Here is a 23,418-nt window from a genome sequence, read left to right as displayed (position 1 = left end):
AAGCATTAACCATCAATGTGGCTTTTAAATTAAAAATAGCATTGCTAGCATTATTACTTCTAGAAGAGGAAGGTATTAATCACTTATAATAATAAATAGATTAAACATTTTGTTTAATGAAAAATTAAAAGCTGAAAACATTTTGCCATTTTTTTTTTTTTAAAAATGACACATTATTTGCAAAATGTACTTCTCAGCGCTCAATAATTATACATAAATAGATAATAATTATGCTTGTCAGATGTTAATAGATAGGTTTCTTAAAAAAAAAAAAAAAGCGCTGGTGGAGAAAGAGTTACATAAATAGTATATCAAAATTATAATTATAATTTAAGTTGCCAGTCAGTGCCAGCATTTTTGATAATTTTCACAAAAATTTCATTTCAATTTCATGTCCCCAGAATTTTTTTTTTGAATATCTGAACATAGAATATATCAAAAGAAAGAACAGAGCCCCTGCTTAAAAAAAAGTAATTTAAACCCTTAATCCTATTTTATTAAGACTTGAATATGGGTAAGTTTCTTAAAATTGCAACATTTTGAACAAAAAAATGAAATAAATTGTAAAAGACTACATCTGGATTGGATTCAGAACTATGATCAAAACATAGATGGAGTAGATTGAGTTCATCAGCACCCCTAAAGCTTGCACAGTCCTGTACCTTGTCCTGGGTTCGACATTTCATTCGGTAACATTAGGCAGTTTTGATTTATATGCCGTTTAATGTTTGATGATCTCATTATTTTACATGTGCTTATTAAGCAATGCTTCTGTCACTTGTTTCTGCTTTTTCGTCGCCTGTGTTTTGACCCAGAGGTTCTGTACTCTTTCAGAAGATGTGTAATAGCGCCCCCTACTGTATAACAGTGACAAATGGATTGCTGGAAAATTCTGTCAATGGCGGGGACCGAGTTAATTATAATAAATGATTTAGTTAAATGTATATTTACAGCATGCACTATAGAAATTGGCATCAGCCATTGACTAAATCCAGATCGTTCAATCACTATTTTGTAGTAACTTTTCTAATATGAAACATGACACTGCGAGTTTTGCTTTCTCAAGTACATCTTTCTATGCATGTCCAGTTCAACACAGATCTTCCTGATGGATCTGTAAGCACACATAATTTGGATATCAAAGTCACTTTTGTACCCAGATTCACCTTTCATCCTTGTTTCAGTCTACTCTGGCTTTTGGCTTTTAGCTCAGCAGGATACAGCTACATTGTTTCTTTGATGATAAAAAGAGCTAGTTTCCATCTTGTGTGAAAATTCTTTTTAAATGTAGACCCTGTCACACTTTCCAATTCCAATTTTAGGTCAGCTTTACAAGTTTACACAATGTCTATAGACAAATCCGGCGAAACACGGAAGTAAAGCAGCGCCGCCATTACTGCGTGCCTTGCTGCTAAGGAAGTAGCAGAAGTAGCGTGTTGGTCCCATAGGCTGTAGCAGATGTTAGCTATATAGTTTTTTTAGTATGTATGCTGTCCAGTGATGCCGGGCAGAGCATGTTGTGTGGTTGGTTGTTTTAACAACAGCACAAAACTACAGGCCTGGAATAAAACCGTTTGTGTAATCCACGAAGCTTTGTTGCACATTGACTGCCCATGTTTACTGCCATACGGATTGCACAGAGTTCCTGGTCGAGCGGAGGACCAAGATGTGCGTCAAAAGTGGATGAAACACATAACCGAGGTGGCTCATCGCATGTCAGATGATTAATAAAATAATCTTGAATACCTGTAAGAACATGTATTTTATTGCTACAACTGGTCGTGGCTAAGGCCATCTTAAAAATATTTTGGTTTGCCGTAACAGCCAAAAAAATAAAAAAAATGGTCGGTAGGTCGTAAAAAATGTAAAAAAAAAAAAAAAAAAAATTTTATTGCATCACATTAAGTGTATTGTGATTGTCAAAACATTTTAGTAACTAAGCTGACTTTTATTAGGTTTAGTGACATGTTACAATGTTTACATGGTAGGCTACAATTTCTGGTAAGCTACACTTTTTTATTATTTTTATTCAATTATTATTATTTAATTATTATTGTGATTTGATTTAATATTGACTCATTTGGATAAATATTAGGTAGGCTATAATTTTTCTCAAGAAAAAAACAACTCACCTAACTTAATGCTGTAAACATACAGAGAGCCCTATCAGCTGGCAGTATTATTTAAAAATAACAATTTAAATATAATGCATTTTTTATTATAATAACAACTTTATTTAATGATATAAGTAAAAATATAATAAAGATGTAATACAGTACACATATCAGCCAAAACAGGTTCTGTGTGAGGGGCTGCTAGCTGACAGCGTTCGGTCATTTCTGAGAGACTTACCTCAGACGAAGGTAGGCTAAGTGTGAATACATAAATCCATTTTGAAAAACATGTTTACAAGAACATAACATTATACGTCGTTTGATGTTGTAATATTTTTTAATCTGTATTTCTAGCATGTCACATTTACAAGCACCAAAACGGTATTTATTGTTTGAATTTCGTAATAAAATTGACAGAATCTGAGAGCTGAGATTTTTTTCTATCATAAGTAACCTGCTCTGTCTAGTCTGTCGGTCTCTGTGTCCTCTTTACTTCGCGATTTTTCTGTGCGTGAGAAAATGGATGTGTGGCGTGAGAGCGTGTGAAAAGCGTCAATTGCGTGTGTCTCACATTTTATTGCATTTGTATTAGCTGTTTGAAGAGTAAAAAAAAATCCGTGGGTCTTAACGCAATTACAATCGGCAAGTCGGTCGGACTAAAAGGGGAAAAAATAATTAGGCTAATTGGGTCGGTCCTAAATTGACAGGGTCGGTCGGGTTATGGCAAACAAGAATATTTTTAAGGATGGCCTAATAATTATTTAAAACTTGAAGCTTGTGAACATATTAGCAACACAGCTAGTAATAACAGCGTTCGGTTTTATTGTTGTCATCAATTAATACACTTCTTAATTACATTACATTACATTTTTACATTATTACATTATGTTGTCAATAAATTACCTTTATTGGTAAGTTTTGGCCACTGCCTGACATCATCTACCCATGTTCCCTTTCACCAGACATTTTCTTTAATGAGCAGGATGCGCTTTAATTGAAATGTCATTAGAGGGCACCGGCAAGTGTCACACCGTCACACTTCGCAGGCACGCAGTAATGGCGGCAGGCAAGATGGCGGCGCCCATAGAGTTCGCGGCGGATTTGTGTATAGTATGATTTTGTAATATGAATGATTCATCAGTGCAAGTTCAAAGACGTTTGTCCTTGTATAAAATAAACTAACTGCCAAAAAACTATTTAGTCAACTAAATGAGACACTTAACCGATTAGTAAGCTCTTTTTCTCAGGACAAAAAGCTAAGAAGCAGGAAACTTAAAGGTGAAGTATGTAGTTTGCAGCATTACTGGCATCTAGCAGAATTACAAAAATAAAGCTTATTTTTAAACACACATAAAACAGCCGCATGTTCAGAATTGAGTTCTCTTTCGCATCTTCGTGTGCTCAAATGGTTTAAAATCTCTTGAATGTTTAAACTGACGGGACCTAAAACATGTTCAAGTTCTGATTAACAATCCCTATACTAGACATCGCGCATTCTGTGATGTGACTATCACGGGTGCGCACATTGCTTTTTCTATGCTAAAACGATATATTGTGCAGCCTTAATATTGAAGCATCCATTGTAGCCTGCTACAACAGCCATGATTTAATCTCTTGCTATAGGTTGAGCTAGAAAGAGATTGATGGATCTGAGAAGATGTTTACACTTTTGGGAGAGATAAACTCATGAACAGTTAACTGGGTTAAGATAATGTATTTAAACATAAATCTTATATACTTCATTATATACTATACTACCTTTAATCAAGTCTACATTTGCTCTCTGGGAGAAACAATTGAGGTGTATCAGCTATTTCAGTTATTTTTATGCAGGTGCTACTATTTAACATTTACTATGCAGCGTGTGCATCAGTATGCTGCATATGTACTGCATTAGTTAGCGGGAACCTGAACCCTGCTGGTTGCCGGCATGCTGTAGCCTGCTAGCTGCTGGACATGGTAGAAAACAAACAGATCAGAGTAGGGAGTTTTTGTGAGGGAATGTGTGATGTGTTCGGCCCACCAGTGCTGTGAAGACTGCGCAGTGTGTACGGAGCTGTGATGTCTTTTACTGCCAAGGGGGAAAGTAGAAATCCTTTAAACATTCCTAATCCAGCAGAGCTAGACATTTGTTTTTGTATGCTGACTGTAGACTGGATGTATTGGTAATGGTAGTATTGAAGACTGGTATTTATTAAACTATTTTTATGTATGACTTAATGGCTGTCAAGTGACAATTTTGGTAATTGGTGTCAGATAGACTTTAATGGACAAGTCAGTTGTACTAATTTATTTGGTCTACAATCTAGTTTAACATGGTGCTAAATGTGTATTTAGTATTTATGTTAAAGAGTTAGTTCACCCAAAAATGAGAATTCTGTCATTAATTACTTTTTACCCATAAGACTTTTGTTCATCTTCAGAACACAAATCTTTTTGATGAAATCTGAGAGCTTTCTGTCCCTCCATTGACATCCTATGCACCTACCACTTTCAAGCCCCAGAAAGATAGTAAGTAATTAAAGTAGGCATTAAAGTAATCCATGTTACTTCAGTTGTTTAACCTCAATTTTATTAAGCGATGAGAGTGCTTTGTTTGCACAGAAAACATCAACATAATTTACCACTTTATTGACAAAATAATAATCTCCAACGCATGTTCACGTAACAACGTCCGCTCTCGTGTCAACATAACACGCATGCGTCATGGTGTTCTCGTCAATGCTCATTACAGATTAAGATTTTGTAAAAAAGTGGTAAATTATGTTTTTGTATAAGTAGACCCTTTACTGTTCAGAATAATGCATTACTCTTATCTTTATGACAAAAAATAGTATTTTAAGTTGAAAAGATGCAAGTGATCGCGTCGGCACCTCCATGTCATACAGTAAAGCGCACTGTACTTCATGTTAATATTTTGTAAATAAAGTGGTAAAATGTTTTTTTTTTTTTTTTTTTTTTAAGCAAACGAAGCACTCACGTCGCTTCATGAAATTGAGGTTAAACAATTGGAGTCAGACAGATTACTTTAATGATGTCTTTACTACCTTTCTATGGCTTTAAAGTGGTAGTTGCATAGGCTGTCATTGGAGTGACAGGAAGATTTCATCAAAAAAAAATCTTTGTGTCCCGAAGCTGAACGAAAGTCTTATGGGTTTGGAATGACATGAGGGTGAGTAATTATTGGCAGAATTTTCATTTTTGGGTGAAATAACCCTTTAAGTAAAATGCTATTTCATGTATTCTGACTTATTTACACTTAAAAAGTTGGATTATCTTGCTAAACATGGCCAAAGTTTCAAAACAAGAGTTGGAATATTTCTTTGCCAAAAATACTCTTCCAAATCCTCATAAACTTTGCGGTCTTTTTCGAGTACGGGGCTGTGTGACGTCATAAAGGTTGGAATTGTACGGGCACTTCTCCCGGAAGAGCACATGCATGCATGTCGACCTGAGCGAGAGAACAAGAGCACGCCCATCAACGCGCGTTCGGCTTTACGGAAGTCGTCGGCAGTGCTGCACAGGTCACAGGACTTCACGAGATTATTATTTTGTCAATAATGTGGTAAATTATGTTGATGTTGTTTTTTGTGCAAACAATGCACTCCCATCGCTTCATAACCCAGCGTTAAGTAGTACTGAGAGTTTTGTGTTCACGCATTACAATGATGCACTCTCTATATTTGTTATTAAAATAACCATAGAAACTGATAATTGCAGTCAGTTTTTTATTGGTTAAAATGAATGGAGAATATCTTGTGTTTTAATTGGCTGCTCGAGCCCTCAGGATCGGCGCTTATGGTTTTATAAACAAGGCCCAGTTCTACGCTGGATTTACAGATCGTTTGAAACTGAAAGATGGAGCGGTCACAGCGATAATGATCCCGGTCATGAGTTGGAACTGAGTAAAGGTTGTGAGTAAAACTGCTTCAAATGTTTGTTTTTTTTTTTTTTTTGGCAATAGGCACCCTTAGTGCATATAATGTAAACAACACGAACGTAGTGAATTCATAATTATTCATCATTCACTATATGCTATGTTCATTATGTTGATTCAATAGTTATCCAGGGATAATGCAATGGTGTATTGCATGTATTTAAACACATTTGTTTAGCTGACCAATGATAGCTTCCAGACGATCGCTACACAAAAGCTGCGTGTGCTCGTCACTCTTTAGCTCCGCTCGCACGGCACGCCTCCAGGCGCTCGGCTGTTTTCGGAAAGACTCGGTACAGCATATGTATCTTTTATAAATATGATAAAACTAAAGACTTTTTGGAGATATGAAGAATGCACTACTACTCTATAGGTACTCACGATTACCATGAGATTGGCAGAAACTGTGCGTGATACCCCTCCTTTTAAGAAAATAATTATTTTTGTTCAACAAAGACACATTAATTTGATCAAAAGTAAAGACATTTGTAATGTTATATATATATAAACAGCTGATAAACAGCAGATCACAGTACACTGCTGCATTCTCCTCAACTGAACACCTAGAATCAACCTGTAAGTTCAGAAATTGCAAATTTGTTATGTATATTGCGTTTTAGGGCATGTGCCTACTTTGCATAATTCCTTTTGTGAATTGGGCGCTAGAATAATGCAGACTGCATGTGCAAATAAATGATACAGCGGGTGCAATTCATTCTTAGTGAATTCTGCCTTATCTGACTGGCTTTTATTAAAACAAGCTGCTTTATACGATAACAACATGTTTGTATATTTATCTGAAAGCTGCAAGCCTTTTCTAAGGCCAATTCAATAGGCTCCGACAGCGCAATTATCAACTGTAATTGTTACTGATGTGCTGAAATGTGTTTTAGTGACCAGCCGATAGGGATAGGTGGCACACCACAGAGATGCGGTCTTCGCTCCAAGTTAACAATCCTTTTCACAACCCCTGAGGGACACCTTAATGCTTTTAAGGCTTCATAAAACTGTAGTGATATTAATACATATTTAAACAGAGAAAACTGACAAACTACTATTAGATGGTAATAAAGTGCGATTCCAAACAAGCAAATCAACAGATGCTGTGGTCATGAAAGCTCATCTCTGCTGAGTCTTCTAACACCCTCTTCCTTCGCCCCCCTCCCCACTTCCTGCAGGCGGCAGATGGCATCATCTAAGCCCCACTGTGCACATTAAATAATTAAAACTCTCATCAGGACCTGGACACACATTGTCGAGAGTGGCATTGCGCCAGACTGCGGAAATCACCATTTGGCAAGACAAGTCAAAAAGGAAAGGCAGGCAAAAAGAGTACAAAGAGCGAGAAAGAGAGAAGATTTCCATCTGATTCAAGAGAGGGTGTGGTTTCTGTTCATTTGTATTCTCTACACATCGTAACCTTAGTGTTGTGGCGACTGCAATATCTATTCATCAAAGTCTTTAGGATACAAACAAGCATATTTAATACTCTGGCCGACAGATTTTCAGTCCCTTTTCATACTCCCTTGCCTTGTGATTCATGTTGACTCATAAAAACATGAATCGAGCATCACACCGCGGAATGCCCATCGAACATGTGGCTACCCGTGGACTACAAACAATGTAGCTTGGGCCTGGTTTTTCAAATAAGATAAATAATACAAGCGCAGGGTGGATGTACAAAACAGCATTTTCTGTTATATCAGACCTCATACTCATAGCCTATTTATCTGCTTTGATTGACAGATTTCAGATGTGTGCAGTGTGGGTAGGCAGTTTACGGTGATTTTATATACATCCTCCTCAAGGAGGAAAGGCTGTTTCATTGCCAGAGAGTTTGAAAGCCCTGTGGTTAGAGAAGACAACACAAGCCTGCAAATCTAACCAAGACAGCCTTCTTATGAAACCTGCAGTATGGAAGAAAAATTATTATGCTTTTTTTATGCAACCATTTCCACGTCATGAGGAAATTAGCCAAAAATGAAACACATTCACATGGCAGATTGTCACAGAATGAAGCAACTTTGCAGCTCAAAGCATTAAAACAGCTCCTCTGAAATAAATGATTGTATCATAAACACACTGGTTTGTAAGTGCAAAGTTTTACCATTTACTGCACTTTGTTGTTCTTGCATATTGTGGCTAATGAATTGGAAGTCTTGCAGATTCACAGAAAATAGCTTACTTCAGCATTGCAAAATAAGTTGGATATCGAAACCACTTTTTTTCCATCAGTAACAGTATTTTTAATAAAACATGCATGTAGTTGAATTGTCGAAACTTTAAAAGTGATTTTCATCTCTTATCACCACGCAAATAGAAGCAGTTCAGTAGTTCAAATGATTAAATTATACATAAACCGTACACTTTTTATTCACTAGTAACAATCAAACTCTCAGCTGTGCTGGTCTGTCTGCGGTTCCCATAGGAGCTCTCCTCCGCTCTCAGAGACTAAACACTGTTAGCATGAAGCTATTCATGTTCCCTGAGGCCTTTTATATATGACACCCATTCAAAGAACTGATTAAAAAAAAATCTGAAAAGTTTTTGCTTATACATCTGCAACTAGAATGTCAAGCTAGTTTTAATAGAACCTCAGTATTTATCTGTGTTTATTTTTTTTTTTTTTGCTTTTGTCCTTCTTGTTTTGTTAGGCTTTCAGCACTTGAATGAGTAGTGTATCCTCTGCCACCATCAGGCTCTGAAATTGGTTTCTTCGTATTTTGTAATATAATGTGCAGACAATGAATGTAATGTCTTGCCTGCACTATGTCTTTTCAAAGGGGTGTTTTTGTGCACATTATATTAAGCATATTGCAACAATCTCACACCTGTATTTTCTCCTGGGGATCAATAAAGTATTTCTTTATTTTAATCTATCCTATCCATCCATTGCTTTCTTCTTTTTATCCTGTTTAATCCCTGATTCGGTACATTCAGTTGTCTTCAAATGAATAGATATGACTTTTAAATTCAAAAGGTCATATTGAAGTTTAGTTGAACTGAGACCTCATGGAAATCGATTTAGTTTAAAGGGAAGGAAAGTACCAAGAACCATGCATGCTAGAGGAAGATTAGCTAGACTTTATGTCATAGGATTATCAATTGTCTCACATATAGGCAAGGAAACAACCCATATATGGACACAGCGTTTAACTAGCCAGTCAAACTGGAACAAATCAACATTTCTGGCCACTAAGAGATTGTTCCCCTGCATTTGAAGTCCACATGAAACAACGTTCGCAACACATTTTGCTTCCAAAATATGACATGTTTGAGGGAAAATAGAATATTCAAATTGAGAAATGTAGGGCAGGACTTGACTGGATCGTAAAAAGTGGGCGTTGCCTACCAGAATGGAGGCAGTTGGTTCAGGCACGACGTTGACAAATAAAGGGGCCTAATAATGTCAACAGAAAGGAAAGTCTTTTTCCTGTTCATACCAGAAATATGTATTTCAGTGTTGACTTTAAGAAGGTTGTAAAGTGTGAAAGTGGTAAGCACTACTGTGGACTACTGTATGTACACATTCTTTTTGATAGAAATCAGTGCTTCCCACACATAGACTTTACTTGGGCGAGCCGCCCATATATAATAACGGCCGCCCAAGTATATTCGGAGACACGTTTTTGCTTTTATTATTTTTATCCTCTTATACTTTTATATCAGCGCAAGATTATGAAACCATCCGTGATCGATTAACTAGTCGTTTCGTACCTGCTCATTATGTGTGCGTCAGAACTGTTTACTCCCACTAACATTCAAACGGGCGCTGCATTTTGCAAAGTCACAAGGGGGCGCTGTTGCGAGTCCTACAAGCTCACGCGACAGCGCTTCAGACTGCTTCAAAGTGATTCTCAATCAATGAAAAGCGCAGATTTATGCCAAGCGATTGCTAATGAACTCAAGTTGATGAATTATTACAATGTCTACTTCATGACCTTTATATAAAATGTTTTAGATGATTGTAAGAATCTGAAGGATCAGCCTGCAATAGTACAGACATTTCAAAATAAGAGTACCAGTGTATTTCGGGCTTGTTTCTAATTAAAAGTCACACGCTAAGTTTTTTCTTTTTCTTTTGGGCATTATTGATATTTTGGTTACACAGTAAATTGTATGTAATTTGATTTCCATTTAATTCATAGGAAATTATTGTAGTCTCGCCCACAGGAAGAAAACACTAAGAACATTATTTGACACATATATTATTCATTTTATAAATTTTACTAGTAAAATCTGTATCCCGTTCACTGAGAGAGACACTATATGACAGCAAGGAGAACATAGGAAAATGTAAACCATTTAAATGCTGTAATTTTGCATAATTTACAATGCATAATAATGCATAATATTAGTATGTAATTAAATAAATAAAAATACTGTTAAAAATCACACATTATTTGTTTGTCACATGTAGTAGACCATTTTTGTGCCGTGGGAAATAGGAGGATTTTTCGCCCGGCTACCACCGCAAGTATATTTCAAACCTGTGGGAACCACTGGAAATTAATAATTTTTAATTAATAAATTTATAATTAAATTTTTTAATTAATAAATTAATAATTTTTTTCAGCAACGATGCATTAAATTGATCAAAAGTAACAGTAAAGACTTTTACATTGATAAAAAAATATATTTTTGAAAGAAGTTTATTACTAATACTGCATTAACTTGATCAAAAATACAGTCCAGCATCGTTACTCTAGTCTTCAATGTCACACAATCCTTCATAAACCATTCTAAATGGCTAATTTAGTTACATTTCTTATTATTAATGTTGGACAAATGTGCCTCTTAATATTTGTGATGCACTTTTTCATGAATCTTTGATGAATAGAATAAAAATATTTCCTAAATAAAAATATTAATTTCTTTTAAAACGTCGAACTGACCGCAAACTTCTGAATGGCATTGTACACTTCTTTGTGTGTTTTTTATTATTATTTTTTTATTATTCTGAACCCCTTATGTCTCTGTGTTCAGATAAAGCTCCTCATTTCTCCCGCTTGGGAGATGTGGAGGTCAACGCTGGACAGAATGCCACTTTCCAGTGCGTAGCAGCTGGGCGTCCCTCTGAAGCAGAGAAGTTCCTTTTGGAGGTGAGCATAGATTGGATTTTTATGGTGTATAATCAGTTTTTTTTTATTATTTTTTTTTATTATTTTTTTGTGGAGAAATAATCATCTAGGATGAGTCTGTCGTGACTTACTGCGAGTCAAAAAAATTAGCACCAAATGTGCTCAAAGCACCTGATTATTACTGTATAAAAGGCAGCATTTTTTTAAATAGGACATTGTAAATTTCAAGAACACTTTTGTTCAAATTGATTTTGTTCTTAAAACTCCTACTCTTCCTCAGATTAGATCAGAGAGGACGTTTAGAATTTTTTTTTTTTTTTTAAAGTTTAACTTCACAACCTTGCAGTTACATTTTCATATCTTTAAGAAACTTAGTTTAAGAAAATTAGTTGTAAACTGTAAATCTTCAAAAGCAAAGCCATGCAGAGATCACTCTTTCTTCATCTGTCTTCGTTATATAATTGTTCTGAGAGTATTTTTAGGTTCTAACATGGTCTTTGGAAGGAACATTTCCCGGTGCCCTCAGAGAGCTGAAGTTTCTGGCATCAAAGGTGGAATTAAATTAAATGAATGATTATGTCACATCAAGGTCAAGGACAGATGCCTGTGGTTGCAAGCTGTCACAGCGACACAAGATTTTGCAATAATCAATGTCTTCAAACCCTCTGAAGTGCTCATTTCTCCCCTAAACACAGCAGGAGATATATGGCTCTCTGTCTTCACTTCCATTTTATATGGATGTTTTCCTACTTCATCTATCTGTAGTACTAGCTACAGCCTACTTTCTGCCTTTAATCATGGATATGATACTCTATAAATGTTTTTTTCTTGACAGCTATGGTCCTTACAGGCATTACAGTATGTAACCTGTATATTTTACAGTTTATAACTGTCATAATGTGTGTGTAAGTATGTTTACCTTTACCTTTAATATATATATATATATATATATATATATATATATATATATACCTACAGTACACACATTACTGACCCCAAACTTTTGAAATGTGAATAAATAGTAAAATAATGTGTATTTTCTTTAAAAATATAACAATTTTTACAGTATATGGTCAGGTAACTTAGTTTCAAGTTTTAACTTTTTTTTTTTTTTTTTTTTTTTTAAAGTGTTCCAGCTGATACCAAACAGGTGCTTGGGTCAAATGCATCTGTAATGTGTGGCACGTTTAGTCCAAACAGATTGTCCACAGCTCTCTTACTGTATGTTTATCCTACATGTTTGCCTGTCTGGCAGTTCACTGAATGTGATTGCTAGGTTGAAAAAAAGAGAGAGTGGCTCTCAAAGCCAGATGATTGTACGTTTGGTTGTATGTTTGGTTTGATTGTACGTTTGGCTTTGTTTTATGCAAACCTCAAATTTGCAGCCATTGCCCACACATTACCCCTACATTCAGGTCTGGTTTGTGTGGTCTTGAACCACATTGAAAGCCTAAACACTTTAGCAGCCCCATAATAAACAAACACACATAGTTGTGTAGCAGCCGCTGACCTCCTTCTCGAAGTGCTTTCCGTTCGTATGAGTGCACTCTCAGCGCTCATTTTGTGTCCTTGGTATTCAGAGAGGGGGAAAAATGAATGCGTTGACATCTTGGATGGGTGCTATTCACACCACTGTCTCGCTTAAATTACCTGAGCCGCGCTGAAAGGTTGCTGCTATCAAGTGTGGCTTTGTGTGAGAGATGTGTCTGGTTCCTCACCAAGCTCCACGTAGCAATTCCCCATACTAAGTTACGTGCAAGACTTTCAAGACTTCTTTATTTTTGGTCCTAATTATTCAGATGAATCATACTGCGGTGTCCAACTTTTATGGCTTGTCTCTCAACATAAATTGAAGCTTTTCACTCTCATTCATCTGCATGAAATGGCATCGTTGCTGCACTTACAGTAGTATACGCAGAGTACGTGTGATAGCGGATTGGAAAGCGAAAGTAAAAAGCTAGCTTGCATTCAAAAGCAGTTTCAATACCCCACATATTGATAGCGACTCCCTGATGCCCGCCAATTGTATACAATATAATTACCCAACTGTAAAATTGCGAGAGAATGCAAAAGCATTGAAATATATTTTTTCCTCCCGTCTCATATTTTTTTCGTCCCTATAGTAAAATGCAAACGTACTATTCGGCTTCAGGCACATCCCTAACTCTTATGGTGGTTTTATAGTGCTTTGTCTGTTGTCACTATGATATATGTGTGTACCTTAAATATAAGATGCCTAAATGATAACTTCATCAAGTAATTGGGCAAATGCAATTTTAGTCTTGTTTTGGCTCAGTATTTGTGTCCTGAGTTTAATGACAAATGGCTTTATCCCAGAAAAAGTGCATTGCTCATTCAGTGTTTATATAAGTACTTGGCAGCATATGCTTGGTGAGTAGGCTGTAGCCTTTTTTCATGTTTTTCTTCTTTTCTAGCGGCACAATGGTGAAGTGTCCTCAGGTGGTTCTGTCAAGCACTTAGGCCGCAACCGCTTCGCAGTGTCCTTTCAATTGGAGGACGTCCAGAAGCCAGAGCAGGACCTATACCGATGCGTCACGCAGTCCTCCAGAGGCTCTGGCGTCTCCAACTTTGCTGAACTCATTGTCAAAGGTGAAGAGCTTGTTTTCTTCTTTCTTTCTTTTTTTTGTCCTTTCTGTCTTCGTTTTACTGCTCATAATGTGCACATCACAGGATGTGATCTCACATCTGCCATCACAGCACATCACTGGCTAAATCCATGTCATTGTATTATTTTTTCAATTATAGCCTTGCATTCTCACATCTTATGTTCCCTTGTCCTGAAATTATCAGTTTTGTGTGTGTGTGGACTGTTGTAATAGCAGACTTTTGTTTGCGGTTGGTATTTAGTAAAGCTTAAAGGGGTAGTTCCCTCCAAAATGGTCATTTTGTCATTATTTACTCAACCTCATGTCATTGCAAACATGTATGCTGCTATTTTTTCTGTTTAACAACAAAAAAAAACACAAACTCAAGCTCCAAAAAGGATCATAAAAGCACCATAAAATAGTCCATTCAAAGAAAGTCATACAAATTAAATTTAAGTTGTTGTTCATTGAATCTTCATCTCCACTGCAGCTCTCAAATAAATTATGGTGCAGATTTGATATTATTGACACCCCATCTACACTGTAGGTGCGATATTTGATTTGACAGCTGCTTGATTTGTGGCAGATTTTCAATGAATGACATTTTTTAAGTATTATATATAGTCCTTTTTGGAGCTTGGAATAATAAAATTAAACGACAACAACAACAACAAAAAAGCATAAAGGTTTGAAATGACATGAGGAGTAAATACAGACATTTCCACTATCCATTTAAATTCTGAATCAGTGAGATTCCATTTATTTGTATTTATAGAACAGTATCAAAGTTCTAAAGTAGTACAGAACATTTCCTAAGAATAATCATGACGATTCAGCAGATGTCTTCAGCATCATATTTAACCAGACTCCTCCCTACTTGAAATTTCAACCATACAACTTGACACTTGCCCATCAGCCTACAGTGGCAGCTTTCTGTGTCCACCTTTAAACCCTGGTCAGACTGATATCCCCTAAGCAAAAGGAGAAGTCATGGGTGGAATAAGGATAGGGATGGATGGAGCCACGTGGGTTATTCAGCTTCCATCCTTAAGGCATACTGAGAGAGGCTATGAGGCAGCACCATGCTAATCCTATTGATAGATGTAGCAGCACGGATTATGGCGAATTTAGAAATACGGCTTTACTGTATGCCACAATGTGACCTAGAAGCACAGCATTATAAAACCTTCAGGCTGTTTTTTTAATGCAGTCATAACAAAACTAGAAATGAAAAACCACAGGTAATACCCTCAGAGAACCTAAAAGAGAAACTTCTAGCTATTCAATTATTTGTACTCCTCACACTGTTTATTTAACTCTGGTTAAGATATTTTCTTTCTTCCTGCCAAAATCACAGAATAAGACTTTTTACAGTAATTTTGGCATCTTAATGGGTTTTATTTTATTTTATTTTACGAAATTTTCTCTCCTAAGAGAAAACGCCATTGTTGTATAGATAGCACTTTCCCAGCAGATAACTTTCTATTTCGAATGTTTTTCTTGCTTGTGCTGCTAAAGCGATCGGATAAGGGCGTTTGCTAAATGCCTTAAATGTAACCATATTCCGGGGTAAAATTGTTAATGTTCTCCGGATCTTGTCATCAAATTCAAAACTCATTTAACTTGCACTGTTTTTAGGGGTCTGACTAATCAAATGTTCAGCAAAGTGCTTAGATACAAAGCACTTGCTCTTATGGCACTTGTCACACTGACTCATTACAACTTCATCATTATATTTTTACCAGAGCTGTAGGCAGAATCCACTCGGGAACATCGCAGTATGAGGCATAACTTATAACGAGACCCGCTTGCAACCGTGCCTCTATGTTACAGAGCTTTAAAGCCATTTCACACTATATCTGCATTCCCTCTGCAGCATGTTATTGGCAATGCTTCCTGATGGCTTTTACTTCGACAGGAGGTCCTATTTAAAATGCATTACTGCACCTCAGTTAAGCACGGCAGATTGGCCCCACCAGACGAGTCCATAAAGCTATAGGCCCACATGCTAGCGCGGCAGCATTGACGCAAGCTCATTACGTTCACCTTAGATTTTCCTTTCCCTTCACTCTGATCTTCTCCTTGTCTTTTCCAAACTGCCCTCCCACGCTTGCCCCCGCTAACAAGAGGCTAATCAGTCCTTTAATTAGCTTGATCAACTCATTTCACAACTCACTGTTCCTCAATGGGCCCATAGATTACATTGCAACAGGGCTAATGCAGAGGAGCCAGAGGGCTAATGAGAATTGTACTCAGTCAGTCAGTAGGGTTCAGATCTGTTTTTCGCAGTAATTCTGAACTCTACTCTGGCGAAAGAAGCTTTCTCAGGGTGAAATTAATAATCTGCCCTCACCAACACTGGATTGAGGGAGAATCACAAAGAAAAGGCGGCCTGTTTTTATGTCTCTTCTCATATGAAAGTGAAGTTTGAGTTGACTTTATAATATTCTCAAAGCCTTTCTCTGACAGACAAGATGAGCTTTATTACTCGCTGCCATCTCATATCCCTCCCAGGAGAGGCTTTCTCTGTCCCTAGCTGGATATTTGCCATCTGCAGCTGGCCCTGAGAGAGAAAGTTTGCAGACACAGCAGACCCGAAGATTAGTCATGGGAAAAGTCAGCGCTGATATCTTTTCTTTGATTGGACCCCTCGCTTCCTTCCTTCTAAATCAATTTCTCTCACTAATTGTTTGCTAACTCAAGAGCCTTTGAAGTTCCAGTGATTAGTCAAGGTTTAAATATATATCAAAAAAAACAAAAACAAACGTTCCTTACCTTGCAAATCAAATAGGAGAATTTTTCCCTCGTTATTGCGGCTACTGTGTATCTGCCCGCCACGATCCTCAGGGGGCCAGATATGAAAATCTCACACTAAATAGCATGACCTTGTATCTCACGTTCTTCCACATTCTACAGTCTTGCACATCTGTTGGTCTACTTATAGCTCTCCCTTGAGGACCTGAAAGAACCAGCTACTGGAGGTTTATTGTGCATGGCCAGATTGGTATTTTAACCCTTGAACTTTGCGTTTTTAGTTGTACCATTTTGAACCGCAAATGTTCTTTCACCTCATGCCAACTGTGTCTGGTCAAGATAAGCTTAAAAACTGGGTAAAAGAGATTAGACTACATTAAAACGTTTCATATATTTCTCCTGGGGTTTGCTTGAAAAGGCTAAAATATAAACACGTTTTATTCATTCCCTGAATAGACATTTACTGTAATCTCCCTTTTGCCTCTATCACAGTTCCCCCATCTCCCATTGCTCCACCCCAGCTGTTGAGAGCTGGCTCCACATATTTGATCATTCAACTAAACACCAACTCCATCCTGGGCGATGGCCCCATCATTCGTCGGGAAATCGAATATCGGGCCAGCCAGGCGCCCTGGTCGGAGATACTTGGAGTTAACATGGTTACATATAAGCTCTGGCACCTGGATCCAGATACGGAGTACCATATCAGTGTGCTGCTTACTCGGCCGGGTGAGGGTGGGACCGGGCCGCCTGGACCACCCCTCATCAGCAGAACCAAGTGTGCAGGTGAGTGACCGGGGAGCTTCACTTGCATTACAAAGTCTGTTGAAAATTCATGTCATAATTTGATGTTGGAGGACTGTGATGAGAAAGGTGAGTTAATTAAAATCTCTAACAAAAAAACAAAACAAAAACAGTTTTTAAAAACAAGAAAAGTTTTTAAAAAAATTTTGTGTAGGAAAAACAATTAAGAGCTCTCTATATATTATAAAATAGCTGTCAACACTTGAGAATAATGAAGTTTTTTACTTAAACTTAAAAACGTATCTTTTTAAAAAGTTTTTCAATGTTTAAAACTTTCTTTATGTTTAATTTTGTTAGTTTTAGTTGGCAGTTGATTTTTAACTTAATTCCTAGAATGTTTTAATTGTTTTTTTGTTTTATTTTATTCTGCTTCTATTGTAGCACTTTGAGATTTTCTTTAAAATGTAAAGTGCTTTATAAATAAAATGTATTATTATTATTATTTTATTTTTTTTTATGTTTTTGAAAGAAGTCTAAGATGATCCTTCAGAAATCTTTCTAATACGCTAATTTGGTGCTCAAGAATCAACTTTGAAAACAGTTGTGTTGCTTAATATTTTTGTGGTAAGCATGATATACTACCATTTAAGTTAAGGGTAAGAAATATATTAAAAATATATATATATATATATAAAAATAATAATACTTTTATTCAGCAATTGATCTGCATTGATCAAAAGTAAAGACATGTTTAATGTTAAAAAAGATTAATTATTAAAATGACTATATTTCAAATAAATGTTGTTCCTTTGCCTCACTCCTTCTTGCTTGCAGATGAATCCTGAAAAAAAGGATCATAGTTTCCTCAAAGATATTAATTATCCCATGATTTACTCACCCTCAAGCCATCCTAGGTGAATATGACTATCTACGAATTAGAAGTCTAAAACGATCATTATTAAAGAGAAATGTAGGAGGATTTTGTTATAAGAGAAGAGGAGCTTAAGTTTGTTGCCCTATTTGTTTGAACCACGAGAGGCGACTAAGCTTAAGCTACTCCTACATCCTGCGTCATACATCGCTTCAGGGGTTACTCATTTGGCGCAAGTCAACTTGCACAGTATGTGTGCGGTCGTCCGCTGGAAGCTAGTTATTTGAATTTATAAATGCTTTCCAAAGTGTGTAAAAAAAGATTGTTCCAGATTGCTGTTTTCGGGGTAACTTCTGTACCTTCTTTTAATAAATATGTAAGACAGTGTATTTCTTTATTTATGTTTCTTGCAGATTGATTCTTTAGAGGTGAAAATTGGACATTGTTCCAACATTCGATGTGTTGCTGAGTGAGCTAGTGAGCATTATTCATATTGAGAAGTTACGATTTATTAACAACGATAAGCTAGATATATTTTGGAAAATATGGAAGCCGGCATTAGATCACTTAGGAATGTGATAACTTTGTACTGGTTTTCATACCTTTGTAACTCTTAAATTTATTTACCTAACTATTATTATCTTGTTGTTGTAGTATTTATTTATTTTTCCTCCCCACACCCTTCTGATGTTATCACTGTGATCTGTTTGGAACCTCTTTATCTTGTAACTAGGGTACATTTGGTATACAGTACTATTGTTTCCTTTTTGGACCTTTACCTTTGTTCTGAAAAACAACTGTCATTTAAAAACTATTACTAAATAAATTTTTTTTTCAAAAAGAAAGAAGAAGTTTTAAATATGGATATTTTTCTTACAAAAACATACCTCTTTGCTTCAAAAGGCATTTATTAACCCCCTCAAGCCATATGGATTATTTTTAATAATGGATGGATGAATTGAGGATGGCTTGAGGGTGAGTATATCATGGGATAATTTTAATTTTGGGGTGAACTATCCCTTTAATTACTTGAAACTTTTGATTGACACTATCAGTATATTCTCTTTTTTAAATTTCTCATTATTTTCCATTAAAAACCCATATTGATCAACCTCTAATGGAACAGCATGTGAATTTGGTCAAGTGTTTAATGCCAGTTCATAAAATATATCCGACGTACTTTTTGAAAAAGTGGATGATTAATTGGAATTTAAATTTTCTCAACCGAAACCGTGGGCATCTCTCCTGTGGCGCCTTCTTGTGCCTGTCAAAACAAACAGCGAGGGGTGAGGTAATGCATGGTTCTACCTGCAAATGAGAGTTTCTGCCACGTCCAGCTGTTTCAAAACTGGAAAGGGTGTGATTAGGAAGATTGATCCTGTTTTTATCCAAGAGAAAAAGAGAGTGAAAATGCAGGTTGAGGATTCGCCCCTGGACCTGGTCAGCCTGGTAATGGTCACTATTTTACATCGCATCCTCTTCTAAACACACACATGCTATTACACAAATCAACACCTGCCTTTTTAAATGACACATCACAATAATTCCCAGCTTGTTCTGGAGGCCAGACACCTACCATTCATCAGCAAGCAAGACGAAGAGAGGCAGCCAGGTGAAACAGGGAGAGCGGAAAAGCATGACAGCATAGGAGGCTTTAGAATGACATAGCAGAGAGAAAAAGACATCAGCAGATAAGACAAGAGAGTCGGAGCGAGAAAGATTCGTCTGTGAGTCACTTTGAGACACGTTTTTGTCTTAAACAGCTTTTGTCTCTAAAAGAAAGGCGGAGAAAAATGAGGAGCAGACATTCACGCTAAATATTTCCAACTGTTTCCATTTTCTCTTCCACATTAAGTCTAGATTGAAATTCTTCTTTAAATGGAGTATTTGCATCATATTCCCAGTGGTGCCTCGTTGCACATGAATATTGTGGCTGTTTAAGCTCCTGTCATATTTGCTGAACTGTTGAAGATGTAATTTTGACTCAATAGAAGCACATCAGTGGGATTGAAAGTAAAATGAGGTTTTCCATACTCAGTTCATGCTCAAATCTCCTGTGTATTCTGCCGTCAACTGAATAGAAGTCGAAGATATAATTGAGTGCTTGGAGAAGTACGCTAGTGGGAGCGCCATGTTGTGTCAGAGGCTATGAAGTTTTGATTTGTTTGACAGCGCTTGCTCACATACGCTGTGATGACTTATTAATCACGGTTGAAAAAGTGTTAGCGTCTACAGTCATGTGACTCGATATTCAGATTAGTCTCCAGGGAACTAGTCTCACAAAAAAATGTTTAGATCTTACGCGCTGCTACAAAACAAGATCTTTGTTTTGTAACATCATCTTCAATAGTTTATTTTCGAAACTGAATCATTTACTGAATTTGATGGATTTATAGTTCTTTACTAAACGCATTAGCTTCACCTGTCAATTGTACGATGGAATTTTATTCCTCAGAGGTATGCTCATGAAACTTAATGGAGCTCTCAGATATGTTTCACTTGAAGGGATAGTTCATCCATAAATTAAAATGTTTCAGTTGAAACATTCTACATGACAGTGGAACAATATTCAAAATATCTTTTGTGTTTTGCAGAAGAAATTTATACAGATTTGGACTGACATGAGAATGAGTAAATGATGACAGTAGTGAACTGTCTCTTTAAGTATCAAATCTGAGATGTCTCTCCTAATAGTTTAAAGGCAGCGTGAAATGAAAATTCACTATCTGTTATTGTGAACGATTAATTTGTGGATATTTCTTTCTTTTTTTTCATTTTTTTTTTTTTTTTTCAAAATGTTTTTACCTCATAATGTTCAATCAAAAAGTCATAACTGGTCGGCACCGATGGCCTCATGGACAATGGTATCACATTAAATAAACATGTTGTCTCTACTCAAATATTTCATGTAGGATGAACTTGATTGAATCAAGTTATTTGGACATGTCTAAGTTTAGTTGAATTCATTCTAAATGTTAAATGGTAACAACACATATTAGCAAGCTAATTATAGCCTGTTCAGCACATTTCAAGGCAGGAACACACCAAGCCGACGGTCGGCCGTCGGGCAGTTTTTCTTCGTCGGCCAACTAAGTTTTCTCAGTGTGTTCTGCACCATCGGCTCAAGTTGGTCCTCGTCGGCTTTTTTTCGGCCGATTCAACATGTTAAATCGCCATTGGAGCTCGTCGGGCCATCTGATCATTCTGATTGGCTGTTCAGATACTGCCGCCTGCTGTTCGAAAAGGCATTTCATCTCATGCAGGTGCAGAACTAACGTGCTACTTGGCCGTCGGCTGTTTAGCGGCGGATTGGTGTGTCAGGGCAACTTTGAACACAGACGCTGCCTACGTGAGCCAACCCCACAGTCTGCTTTCGTCGCCACTAGTTCGTCGGCGTCGGCTTGGTGTGTTCTGGCCATTAGGTGTTGATGGTACTGGTTACATCCATAGCATTCCCATAGTTGTTGTTTTATTATTAAAGCAACTTGAATTCTTATTACCAGGTCCTCAAGCCAAACACACAATCGACACTTCACCATAATGATAACCCCCCCAAAACATCAACACAACAGAAACTCTTTTTAAATACCAACATAATAGAACTTAACATTAACAAGTCTTCCCATTTTCTCACCTTGCATAAAATAACACTTTATTTCAACATTTACTCTCCCTATCCATCCCTGTGCAAAGCATGATGGGAAGTTGAACTCCTGTTTCTATTTCATTGAGCGACTTGATTGAAGCATGTTTTTTTCAACATCAAGTTGAGCCAAAGAGTAATCGTTTAACATGATGCAATCATGTTTGAATGAGAAACCTGTTACAATGGTGTTGTTTAATCATAATGAATTATTTAAATAAAGTGAACAGCATCAAAAAAATAATTTTTTGAGTGTAGAACCAAGCCCTGTCCTACATTATTATTTTTGGATAATCCGTTATCCTCACAATATGGAAGAAAAGATCTTTCACAACCTCCATTTCATTGTGATTTTTAAAGTAAAAAAATGGTAATGGAGAGCATTGTGGAGTTAATTTTTAAATGTCTGACTTGTGATTGTATGTTATTTAAGCCAACTGACCACAATCTCTTCTTAAACTCTAGAGCAGACGTGAGATTGTTTTCTTGTAGTGTCCTCTTGCTCTCCATTTAAGCTCATGGTTAAATGGTTAAAATATTGACTTTGCTGAGAGAGGGGAAAAAAGAGCTAATCCATTCTAAGATAGTTAGCAGGTCATAGCAGGTTTAAACTCGTTATAAATACCTGGTTTAAGTGGTGCTCTGAATAACGGAAAAAAAATGTAGGGCGAGACATGATTTTGTCCATCAAGAATTCATTGGATCGTTGGATTATTGTGTTTTGCTATTGCTGCTTTCTCATGTGAGTGACAGTTTCGCACCGAAAAATACGTCATCAGAGAAGAGATGTCAACACTTCCCTTTAATTTTAGGCTGGGCTGCTCAAGTATTATACAGCACCTCCAAACATCACAAACTCCCACTGGTCACATTTTCTGAATTTTTTTTTTGGGAGATAGAGTGTAGTGTCAGCTCATCTGTCTTCATCCAGCAGGTGAATCCACCTACTCCATTACAAAGGTGACTTTAATCATCTTCTCCGGCTTCATATGATGTGCTCAAAATGGCCTCCATCCGGGGATGCCATTAACGCCTGTACGCAGACCCCGATGCTGACAATTTTTCCCTGTTGATATATCCCTAGCTGGCATCCAACAAGATCTTATTAGTTTTTTTGTATATTAGGCTCACATTGTATGGTTCCTCACTCCTTTTTCAACAGCAACTTTAGATACTTTCATGACCCTAGGTGAGTTCTCCTCCAAAAAACTAGAGGAAAGTGAAATGAGTGATGGGATGACTGGGTTGTTTCTGGCTGCAGCTGAAGATTGCATCCTGGTGCGCAGCTCTTGGTAGTGACCTACATAAAAATGATGAAAGCAGGCACAATCCTGTGGGCACAGCCAGGGAACTGCTGGACATTTCACAGAACACGGCCAGGTGTGCTTGATGAGGCGTTGTTGTGATTAGGAGCAGGACTTGATGTGAAGGAATGTTCCTTGGAGGAGAGGGAGATTAGAAAGGGGAAAAAGATGGAAGAATGGGACAAACATTGCACTTCTGCCACAGTCTGGTTCACAGATGGACCTCCACCTGCTGCTGGGTCTCTTTAGGTGTTGTTCGGAGTGAGTTATACTTTGGACTGTAATGACTTAAAGGTACAGTGCACTCCAAAATGCAGATTTTGTCATCATTCACTCTTCCTTGTGTCGTTCCAAACCTGTATGA

General features: G+C 36.9%; 1 protein-coding gene across 13 annotated transcripts in view; it reads left to right on the top strand.

Moving 5' to 3' along the window:
• Window positions 1–23,418, top strand: part of ptprub (protein tyrosine phosphatase receptor type Ub) — a 272,915-nt gene that overhangs the window by 156,465 nt on the left and 93,032 nt on the right. For all 13 annotated transcript variants that reach the window (XM_048153155.1, XM_048153156.1, XM_048153166.1 and 10 more), the window contains exons 5-7: window positions 11,038–11,153; window positions 13,568–13,742; window positions 16,985–17,278. In XM_048153155.1, coding sequence (XP_048009112.1) covers window positions 11,038–11,153; window positions 13,568–13,742; window positions 16,985–17,278 — 585 coding nt within the window. The remainder of the gene's footprint in view (window positions 1–11,037; window positions 11,154–13,567; window positions 13,743–16,984; window positions 17,279–23,418) is intronic.

Source organism: Megalobrama amblycephala, linkage group LG13 (assembly GCF_018812025.1).
Source record: "Megalobrama amblycephala isolate DHTTF-2021 linkage group LG13, ASM1881202v1, whole genome shotgun sequence".
In the NCBI taxonomy this organism is placed as follows: domain Eukaryota; kingdom Metazoa; phylum Chordata; class Actinopteri; order Cypriniformes; family Xenocyprididae; genus Megalobrama; species Megalobrama amblycephala.
Note: the sequence above shows the minus strand (reverse complement) of the source record. Positions and strands in the feature narration are given on the sequence as shown.